Below are 12,406 nucleotides of genomic sequence, written 5' to 3'. Positions count from 1 at the left end.
AAGCGCTCAATTTAAGAAAAAAAACTTATGGCCTATAATATGGCATGTGCTTTATCTGAAAATAGAAAATTTAATGTTATCAATTGTTTACAATATTACTTTTATTTACGCAAATTATTTCTATTATGCACTTAACCCTATAATGAAAAGTGACTAGAATATGTGAGAAATCCTCTGAAAGCGAAAATTTTTATAAAAAAAAATATATATATATATATATATATATATATATATATATATATATATATATATATATATATATATATATATAAAAATATAATATAAAGATATATAAAGCCATTTTACAAAAAAAACTATTTTACAAGAAGTTTATTGATGTCTCAACTCAAAATTATACCAAATTGAAGCATAGTTCATGTTAAACTTCACAAATATTTACTAGAAACGTATTTATTACATTTGAAACATTTTTAAAATTAAATAAACGTATTGATTTATTTGATTTATAAAAAATAATAATCCTGTAATCAATAAGTTACTCTAGTGTTGTGGATGTTATCAAATCAAAAATTTTGAACTTATCTGATTGTTGGATATTGGTTAAAAGAACAGAAAAGTCAATATGGTATAATTTATTGGGTATAAAAGTTCAAATTTGATAACCTTTGATGACAAACATTAAAGTTATATTTAATAACTATTTATCTCTTTAAAAATCTAAACGATAATAATTTAAAATTATAATTATAAAAAAATAAAAAAGTCAAATATATATGTTTCAATATGTAATTGACTTAATTAGTTTTATATATAATATTAGGAAATGTTATTAGGAGAGAAAAAAAAAGTTTTTTATGACATCTAATGATTCTAGTTTGCAATAAAAACAATTTTCACAGTGATTAAAGAAAAGCTTATTTTTAAAAACAAAATTTAAATGAATAAAGAAAAGCTCATGATATTTATATGTATGTATGTATGTAAAAAATGTTTTAGCTGTTAATTAATTAGAAACTTTGTGTTAAATTGGTTTTAAATTAGAACTTGAGATTTTTTCAAAGCAACTTGCCATCAGGCAAAAATCCTCAAAAAAAAATTAATGTTCTTGCCCTGTGACAAAGCCATTCACCCAACTTAAATCTTATTGAAAACTGTTAGGTAAAATTGAAACCCTGAAGTTTCTTAACAGATCTAAGAGAAACCATAAGGAATGCATGGTGCCATAAAAATAAATAAAATAGATCATTATGAAAGTTCAAGAAAATGAACTAGCAATTGCAACCTCGGGATCCCAAAATCACAGTCTTTTTAATAACTCCAAAATACCAAGATTATCAAATATCAATCCCGGGATTCCAAATAAATTTTGAAAAAAAGATATTAAAAAAATTATCGAAAAGGTTTGATTTAGAGAAAAAAAAAGTGAAAATCTTTGCAATATATCATGTTGGTTACTTATTTTGTTCTGTTCTGTAATTCTGCAAAATAAACTTTTTTATAAGGTAGACTTTTAAAATTAAATAAGCAGGATGTTTGTGGATTTTACAATTAAAAGTAACTCAGGTGTTTAGACATTTTCTATGGGATGAGAAAAGCCAGACAGCGATGTGTAAATTGTCAATTGGTTTAACAAAAGGACTTCATATACACATGTTGTCATTCCATAATGTGAAGGTCAGAAGTCTAACCCATCCTAATATTACCGAAGAAAGTGCTTTCTTTGGTAATATTAGGAAATAAACCACCAAAAAGGTAATCTAAACCACTAATAGAATACTTTTCCATTTATAAAAGGGAAGATTAAACAACTCATGCTACACTTGCTTGCCTAATGGCATCTGACAGGGTCTCATTTAATGTGATTTGTTCTTCAACAGATTTACGTGCCGCTCTAACTACTATGGGATTCAGAAATCTATCCACGTCAGTAAGCACAATTCGTAATCATCCAGTAGAGTACATCAATAAAATAAGATTAGGTTTAGTTCATCAAATTGAAGCACTCAAAAAAGCAAAATTTATAGTAGGAAAGAGACTTTTTTAGTTTTTTGACAAATGTACATCACTTCAAAATCATTGCTATATGAATATTATTGTTCATAGACAAAATTCTCACTTCTGGAGTTTAGGTTTAGAGTGAATAACAGGTTTCATGTCATCAGAAAAGTGCATTGAAGTATTAGAAAAATAACTTAAAGATCATAGTCTTGATTTACACAGCGACATTGAGGCTATAATGACCATCAGAGCTAGTATAATGATTAAAGTGTGAAAGTTGCTGGCTGCTAATCAACAATTACATTTTGCCTACGTCATACAACTTGCTGTAATTAATGTTTTTTATAAAAAGAGAGAATTTAATGCAAATCAGCCAGAACTTGAAAATGAATTTTCTGACAATGATTCATTCAAGAATGAGGAAATTTAGGAAGATTTGCTGGGCTACAATCAAGAAAATGTAAGAACTAAAATTTAAATAAATGAATTAGGAGCCTCTCATAAAAAAAAAAAAAAAATGCCCAAATTGATATAAATAATTAGATGATCACCGACCAAGAACGACATCTTAAAAAGATATATTAAAGCTGAATTTAGAAAACAGCTTTAGTAATAGACTGCAAGAAAGGGTGGAGCAACTTTAAAAAGTAAAAAATTATAAACAAAAATCATTCATTGATATTTACCTAGTAGAAATTAATTTCAGAGATTATTACAACTTTAGTTCCCATTAAAGCACTTTTTCGCAGAGATTCTATTTACAGCCATAGCTACTAATTTTATGCTTACAAAAGATGCTGACAATAAAACAAGCAAGAAAATGCATACAGCTTTAATGGTTTGTATGTATCAATGCCAAACTGATATGAGTAGACTTCTGCAATACCTGCATAATGGTCGAAGCTCCGTTGAAGTCAATGAAGAAACAATTACAGTGTCTTCTTCATTTAAATGTCCAAAACTTTTGATAGAATTTCTGAAATGATTAAACGCTTCCAATCCTGGTCTAGTAAGAGCATTAGTTAAGTCTGATATGCTGAATTTGATTGAGGAACCTGAAATGGTACCTGAGTCTGTAATTACTCCTTTAAGTATTGAAGAGGATCTTGATTGTGTTATTAAAAAAGGATAATCACCGATGCAACCAGTTAGACATGAGATATTGTTATCAAAAATTCTCAAAAAGAAATGACACTACTTGAAAAGGAACGACTGAATAAGCGCGAATTTCATAAGTGTGAACTGACATAAGTGTGAGCTGACATAAGTGTGAACTGGCATAAGTGTGAAGCAGTTACAAAAACTGACATAAGTGCAAATTGGCATAACTGCGAATTAGCATAAGTGCACCGAACAAATTTGCAAACATTGGCATAAGTGCAAATTGGCATAAATACAAAACGTCAATTTGCATTTACATTAATATTTGCAAATTTATTTGGCGCACTTATACCAATTTGCACTTATGCCAGTTTTTGTAACTGCTTCGCACTTATGGCAGTTCGCACTTATGCTAATGTTTGCAAATTTATTCGGCGCACTTATGCCAATTTACAGATATGCCAGTTTGCACTTATGCCAGTTTTTGTAAATGCTACGTACTTACGCCAATATTTGCAAACTTGTATGACACACTTATGCCAATTCACACTTATGCCAGTTTGCACTTATGGCCAGTTTTTGCAACTGTTTCGCACTAATGCTAATTCACACTTATGCCAATGTTTTGGCATGTGCGAATTAGCATAAGTGCAAAACAATTTTGCAAATTCTTTTAATGCACTTATACCAATTCACACGTTTGCCAGTTTGCACTTATGCCAGTTTTTGCAACGCTTTGCACTTATGCCAGTTCGCACTTATGAAATTTGCGTTAATTCAGCCTCCCACTTGAAAATGATGGTACACATGGCAATTATTTAGGAAGAGCTTATTCATATGTAATACTGTTTTTCTATTCGGAATCCCGCGATTGAAAGACATGTTTTACTTTGACTTCCTTATACTTTCATCTGTGCACAGTATACAACCCAAAAACAATTTTATGAATTAAATATTGGGTGGATGGATGTTTTGGGTTATAACTGTAATATAATAAGAGAAATTTGGAGTGGATTTGAGTCCTAATAGTATAATTCTAAAATTTAATTAAAACTCAAAAATATTTGTAAATCACAAACCCCAACTGTGAAATTCCCACTTGATTTTCAATTGAAAATCTTCGAACTAAAAGTAAATAAAATTTTAAGTAAAATAAATTTAAATAGGCTGTATTATTAAACTTCTATAAATTAATCAAAAAGTTTATACATTTTTATAAAGCAATCAGACAGTTTATTTATTTTAATTAGATATCAATTATTTCTATACACCAACTATAGGGTTTATTTATTTTTATTAAACCCATTCTTTCTATAAACCATTCAGAAGTGTATTTTTATTAGATAAATAAAATAATAGTTTAACTAAAAGAAAAACTAACAGAAAATCAATTCAAGTGTTTTTAACTGTTAACTTGAAAACACTTTATTTGATTGAAAACAACTTTATTTGATTGAAAACAACTTTAAGTGACCCACCTTTTTATCTCCAAGCTTTTACGGGTTAAAAAAATATTGTTGTGTTCGATATTCAAAATTCAATTGCGATAATTCAAAATTAGAATATTAAGATTAAAACAATTTTTAATTACACTAAATTTAATAAAATAGAAATTAATGAGTAAAACCTTTTACTTGAACTTCCTGTGTATGAAATACCTTATTTAATGTTTCAACTAGTTTTGGCTTCCTGTCATCAAAACTATTTCTACTTTGTTGTTTCACACGCTTTAGAACTAGTTTAACTAAAAAAGAAAAACAGATAAGTAGATATAATTACAAAAAGTATTTTTATTTACAACAAAATGTATTTTTATTTACAACAAAAAGTGTTTTTATTTGGCAATTTTTTGCCGATCTCAAATACTTTCAGGTCGGCAGTTAGGTCGCCATTGCTGAATGCTGACCCTAATTCTGAGGGTTGCATATATATATATATATATATATATATATATATATATATATATATATATATATATATATATATATATATATATATATATATATATATATATATACATATAAATACAGCCTACGAAATTAGGAAAAAAAAAGTTGGCAATTTTTTGCTGACCTTAAGCTATTAGGCTTCGGCATCAGGTTGGCAAAAAAAAATTGACACAAAGGTTTTACCATAAAAGATAGAAACGAGGTCTGCAAGTTTTTGCTGACTTTATATACTTTTAGGTTGGCAGTAATTTCAGCTTTGCTGAATACTGACCCTAATTCTGAGGGCTAAATATATATATATATATATATATATATATATATATATATATATATATATATATATATATATATATATATACAGGGCTTGTGATGAAGAAAATCGTCAAGCGTGTTACATCGTGCTCGTAAAATTAGAATACGTTTTCATCGAGCGTGATTATGTGCGCTCGAAATAACGTGGGCGAGCGCGATCATGAAAATTGCTGAAGGCGATGCTCATAAAAAGCTTTTTATTTTTTTATATCTTTTTTTATTTGTTACATAATTCTTTCGTCAAAAAATGTTTGAATTAGTATCACACTCATCAAACTTCTTCAACGAAGTAGATTTTTATACTTCTAAACTTCTTGTATATTGTCAGATCGCGATTTTATTTTTAACTACTTATGTTATAAAAAAATAATATCAAACAAAAACGCAACTTCTTATTGATTTTGTATTGAAGTATAATTTAGTGACTTAGTTTTGATTCGTTGTTTTGATATATGTATTTTAAAATGTTACGCTAGTAAACTTAATTAACGGTTAATGGTTTTTATATTTCTTGATATTTTTTATTCAAATTAATTATTTAATTTTTTTCTAAAATTTCTTTTTTAAATTACGTTTTTTTATCTTAAAAAAAATAATAATAAATTAGAATAATAACTTTCCATTTTATAAATGTTGACGTCATTACTTTGTTTCCTTTTCGAATGCGATTGCGAACATTCTAAACAACAGAATCGTTTTAAATTTGAGTTAAAATAAATAATAGTTAATAAAAAAACCTTACTATAAACAAAAACTAATTTTAAAAACTACTGTATTATTTAATATTTATTTTGATTATAAACGATGTGTGGAATATTACAAACAATAAATCAAATAAATCTTACTTGATATTTTCACACGGTTAAAAATACTCTGCAGTTTCAATTTTCTTATAGTGGTTTTCTAATTTTCTATTCTTATTTTATTTGCGCATTTTTGTATTCACATTGTGTTTCCACGTGCACATTCCATAATTGAAATTAGTGACTATTAACGACTTCAAACCGCTCATTCATTACGTTAGTGCAAAAGAGAACGGCGTAGTGCTTTTTATATTTTATATTAGTGCTATGATAATAGAATATCTTTAATAAAAAATCTTTTTTAAATATTTTATGAAAATAAAAAAATAATCCCGAACTATTGGACGAGCGTTATTTTATACGCTCGTTATAAGCTGAACGAGCGTTGTTTATCGCGCCTAGAACGTTTGAAAATACCGTTTACGGGCGCGTTTTACGAGCGGAGCGCAATCGCGCTCGCTTTATCACAAGCCCTGATATATATATATATATATATATATATATATATATATATATATATATATATATATATATATATATATATATATATACTTTGCTATTCACCTCCTCAAGGCCGAGAAGGCCACTACAGATGAGGAGGCTACTTAATAGTGGTTATAACCCTCTCTCAACTCTATAACTCCGAAACACGAACCTTGATGAACAAAGCCGCTGCACGGAGAAACAAGTTGATATATGTATATATATATATGTAAATATATATATACATATATGTATATATGTATATATATATGTATATATATGTATGTATGTATAAATGTATGTATGTATGTATGTATATATATGTATGTATGTATAAATGTATGTATGTATGTATATATATGTATGTATGTATAAATGTATGTATGTATGTATGTATATATATGTATGTATGTATAAATGTATGTATGTATGTATGTATATATATATATATATATATATATATATATATATATATATATATATATATATATATATATATATATATATATATGAAGACCTGAGATCTAGAACGTCCCAAGTCAAAAAATAAACATTTTTCAGGAGGTTAAAAAAACAAAAAATAATTTATTTTTTAAGTTATTCAAAAAAAAATACTAATGCAAATTACTAATTTAAATTAAGTGAGTCTAGAGAGATAAAAGATAAGTATTTTTAGAGGATAAATCATTGAAGCTTGTTCAGTAAAGGCTAATAAACAATGCGGTACTTAGGTCTTGATCTCATGTGTCAAGGGGGAACGAAAAATAAGAAATAAATGTCTACAAAACATATTTATCAGCTCAATAGCAATGTAACATAAAGTAGAATAAAAAAATTTAATAAAAGCTGGTAGAACATTAACACAATATCAGCTAAGAAACTATTATTCAAAATGTTTAGGCTATCAAAATGTTTATTCATCCAACTCAATAATCTCATCATTGGAGTCATTACCTTCACTATTTTGGATGGAAAGTAACGACTGATGAAACGATTTAGCCTCATCACTAATAAACTTGTTTAGTTTTTGCAAACCTTTGAATTTGGCAGATTTAATTGGCAAACTGGCAGTGTACATCGAGACGGTTGGCAATGAGGGATTGACATTAGGTTTTTCAATAACAAAACATTTAAAAACAGAACTCTCCATGTCCAATGGAACTGCAACCATATCTTTGTGCAAATTGGAATATTCAAAAATAAAATAACTACTCACTGCGAATTTTTCTTTATTAGCCATAATTGTCTTCTTAAAGAAAGATTGAAAATGACTTTGATAATCCTTAATATCAGCGCCAGAAATTCTGACAACAGGAAATTTTTGGGAGACCACGTCCATCCATTGCGAAGGAAGTTAAACTGTTTCTAATATCCGTTTCGTACCTTCAATGATAGCAAAATGCCTATCGCAGGGCAGAAAACTGTACCTACGAATTGGAAAATAATGCATAATTCGTTGAAAGCGCCCTAACTTTCCCAAAGTATACAAAAACTGAACTATGGTTATATTGCGATTTTGTCCAGGGCAAGCAACGCGAAACAAGAAAACCGTATTCATAGAATCAGAACTTTATTAACGCCTCTCTTAGCAACATTTTCTGGCCAGATATACATGGTAGATATTTGAAAATACAATTTAATAGAACTTTTATTTTGTTTTGTGTAAGGCTTTGTTATATTTTAATCTGAGCTAATGAATGCATTTAGTAGATGTTTTGTTTATGTTAGTGTTTCATGCACATTGGGCGTTATTGTTCTTAAAGTGCTAATTTCACTGCTTCTAACATTAATAATAATAAAGAGTGCTCGATGAATGATATCAAAGCTATATAATCAATATAACAAAAAAATCAATTTTATATATATTTATATACTATATATACATATATACAATTATATATACATTTATAATAGTATATATATAAATATATATATATACATATATACATATATATATATATATACATATATATATATATATATATATATATATATATATATATACATTTATAATTCCCCTCCCCAAGGCCAAGAAGGCCACTATAGAGGAGGAGGCTACTTGTGGTTATAACCCTCTCCCAACTCTAGAACTCCGACACATGAACCTTGACAAACCAGGCTCCTGCGCTGGGAAACAAGTTGATATATATATATAATAGTGTATATATATATATATATATATATATATATATATATATATATATATCAGGGAAATACACTCGTGGTCGTCCGATGGTACCAGAAAACCAAATTTTGTGAAGAGCAACTAAAAATATTTCTTTGATGCAATTAGGTCGCCCTTATGGGCGATAACTGATTTTTATCGGCAGTTCTAGTTATTATTATTTATTTCTTTTTTAATTTTGAGAATTCTATAAAAAGAAAAGTAACTATTTAAATTAACAATAAAACTTTTTTATAAAGTTATAGTGCCGAAGTTTGTATTTTGAATTTTCTATTATCAATTAGAACATAGGAAAATTGTATGAGTGTTTAAATGCATTTAATAAAATACTTCCTAAATAAAAACTAAAAAGTTTTATTGTTTAAACAAAAATACTGCTTTATTTTTATTTTATTACAAATTTTATTTAAAGATTTAAAGATAAAGTAATGGAACTAAATTTGCCACAAAAAAAATTTGCTTCCTTCGTAAATGTCAAAAGCGTTCAGTAAAGCAAAAAATTTTTTGTAAAATATATATGTCGAAAGCATTAGTATATATGTCGAAAGCATTAGCAAAACTTTAATATTTAAATTATCTCTTAACATTTTTACGTGACGTTTATTCAGAATTTCAAATGAATGTAAAATTTTTGTAAAAGTTTTTTCTAACAGTCTGCTAACTAACTCAGTACATTAAATTCATTATGTCTCTCTATCATAGATTATCATAGATTATTAAAAGGAAAAAATTAAAAACTTTTTTTTATTATAAAAAGGGAGAAGTGCTTTTGTTTAAAAGAATTCTTTTCTTAAATGTATTTTTTGTTTCTTATTAATTCAATATCGTTTAAAGTTCTTTTGACTTATTTTGTTTAAGAACATAAATTATGTTTACAAATATCTTATTGGTAACTGATAAAATCTATTTATAAATTGTTTATAATCTTTATTAAAAATACTTTATTAAAATAAATAAATATATTGTGATAAACAAACAAAAAATTATGTTAAGTATAAGATTGTGTTAAGAAATAAATAAGAAAAATAATCTTTTTCAAATACCGAATTTAGATTCAATTTATAATTTTTGTTAAATTAGTTTAAATAAGTTTTAACTATGTTTAATTACAATGACATACTTTAAAATACCTTCAAAATATCAAAAGTTTTTATGCTCCTGTTACAAATAAGATCTTAATAATTACAACAAATTAAAAGCAAAAGGTTTTAAAGTAATTGTAAATTATTTTTTTTATATTTTTTAATACTTTGTTGTTGTAAAAAAGAGTGCTTATCTTTTTGATAAAATAAATACTCAATTCAAGAGAAAAACCTAGTGGCGTATATATCAGCATGTGGTTATCTGAAAGTAGGTAAGTAAATATTATCAATAGTTTACAATATTTCTTTTATTTACGCAAATTATTTCTATTCTACATATAACCCTATAATAAAAAATGACGAGAATATGCGAGAAATCAGCTGAATGCAAAAATTTTTATAAACATACAAATAGCAACAGGTAACTCAAAAAGTCAGAAGGTGACCAAAATTAAGGAATTGGTTGCTTTCAGTCGCCAACCAATGGTACGAGTGTGCACCCTTTGTGTTTATATATGTGTATATATATATATATATATATATATATATATATATATATATATATATATATATATATATATATATATATAAGGCTTGTCCTTAAGACAACTTTTTTTTAATGTCTGCTCTCACCCTCTAAATGTGTTCTATAAAATAAAATACTAGAAATAAAGTATTTAAAAAAATAGTTTTAGAGGTAGCTTAAGACCCTTAAACATCAAATGAGCCCCTATAAATATTTAAAAAATAGTTCTTCATAAGTATATCATGTTGGGCTTAAAAGAAATGAAATTATGTTAAAACTTCAAAAGTAATCATTTTATAAAAAAAATCATTATTTTAGATTTCACTGCCTAGAAAATGATATTTTTAAACTAAAAACTAAAAATATGCATTTTTACAAAAAAAATTTATTATAATTTTTTTTTCTTAATGTTCTTTTGTGATATTTATGATACTTTCAAAGAACTTTTGTTTTGATAATTATAGGGACCCTTCTGATGTTTAAAGGTCTTGAGCTACCCCAGAAAACTTTTTTTTTCCAAAATTTTTTAATTCCAGTATTATTTTATTATTCAGAACACATATAGTGTGTGAGAGCAGACATGTGTGTTGAAATATATATATATATATATATATATATATATATATATATATATATATATATATATATATATATATATATATATTCATACATATATATATATATATATATATATTCATACATATATATATATATATATATATATATATACATATTCATATATACATATATATATATATATATATATATATATATATATATATATATATATATATATATATATATATATATATATATATATATATATATATATATGTATATATATATATATATATAAAAGTATCTGCTAAGGTTGCATCTCTTTATCGAGCTTGACACTTTCTTACTCCGGATTCTATTCTCTATCTCTATTAATCTCAAATCTGGCCTTGTATGGAATACTGTTGCCATATCTGGGGTAGATCTTCTAATGATGCCTTTCTCTTTTAGACAAGGTGCAAAAACACATTATAAACATAGTTGGACCTGATCCAACTATGTTTATAAGTGACATCATGACGATGTGATAATGGTTGGAGCCAACCTCCAACCATTATCACATCGTTATGATGTCACTTCTCTTTCTCTTTTCTACAAATACTATAATGGACATTGCTCTAAAGAGCTAGCATCTCTTGTGCCATCCTACTAAAATTCATTCTCATGTTACTCATCATTCAATTAAGTCTCATCCTTTTTCTGTAACTGTTCTTAAGTGCTCCAAAAACTCTTATTTGTCTAGTTTTTTCCCTCAAACATCAGTTCTTTGGAATTCGCTTCCTTATTCTTGCTTTCCTGATTCATATAATTTGCAATCTTTAAAGTCAATCTTGCTCTACAATATTCATCTTTTCTCTTCCATTAACTTCTAGCTCTAATTAGTGGTTGCCTGCAGCTTTGTTGGAAGCGAAGATGTTTATAAAAATATATATATTTATAAATATATATAGTGGTATATATATATATATATATATATATATATATATATATATATATATATATATATATATATATATATATATATATATAAATATATAAATATATATATGTATGTATAGATACATATATATATATATATTATATATATATATATATATATATATATATATATATATATATATATATATATATATATATATATATATATATATATATATATACATATCTATGTATATTCTTCTTCCTATAAAATTGCATACACAAAAACATAACAGATTTTTAAACAAAATATTTTTTGGTTTAACTTATTAGTAAATAAAAAGCAATTAAGAAGCAAATAAAGTTTATGAAATACTATGATACATTTATTCCAAGGAAAATAAGTAACTTAAGTCATTAGCAAACCAAGGTTATTCAAAAATAATGAAGACTTTTTTTCAGATCATCAATTTGTCTTTTACAGTGAATTTTATTTACTATATTATACAAAACTGTTTATCTACATTTCT

The 12,406-nt window shown here is 25.9% G+C and overlaps 1 protein-coding gene across 1 annotated transcript in view; it reads right to left on the bottom strand.

Moving 5' to 3' along the window:
• Positions 1 to 12,406, bottom strand: part of LOC101236625 (ankyrin repeat domain-containing protein 13C-A) — a 74,685-nt gene that overhangs the window by 44,314 nt on the left and 17,965 nt on the right. The window contains exons 4-5 of the mRNA XM_065818465.1: positions 4,719 to 4,804; positions 4,140 to 4,185 (exon numbers count right to left, since the gene is read on the bottom strand). Of these exons, the coding sequence (XP_065674537.1) occupies positions 4,140 to 4,185; positions 4,719 to 4,804 (132 nt within the window). The remainder of the gene's footprint in view (positions 1 to 4,139; positions 4,186 to 4,718; positions 4,805 to 12,406) is intronic.

This window comes from Hydra vulgaris, chromosome 14, assembly GCF_038396675.1.
Source record: "Hydra vulgaris chromosome 14, alternate assembly HydraT2T_AEP".
In the NCBI taxonomy this organism is placed as follows: domain Eukaryota; kingdom Metazoa; phylum Cnidaria; class Hydrozoa; order Anthoathecata; family Hydridae; genus Hydra; species Hydra vulgaris.
Note: the sequence above shows the minus strand (reverse complement) of the source record. Positions and strands in the feature narration are given on the sequence as shown.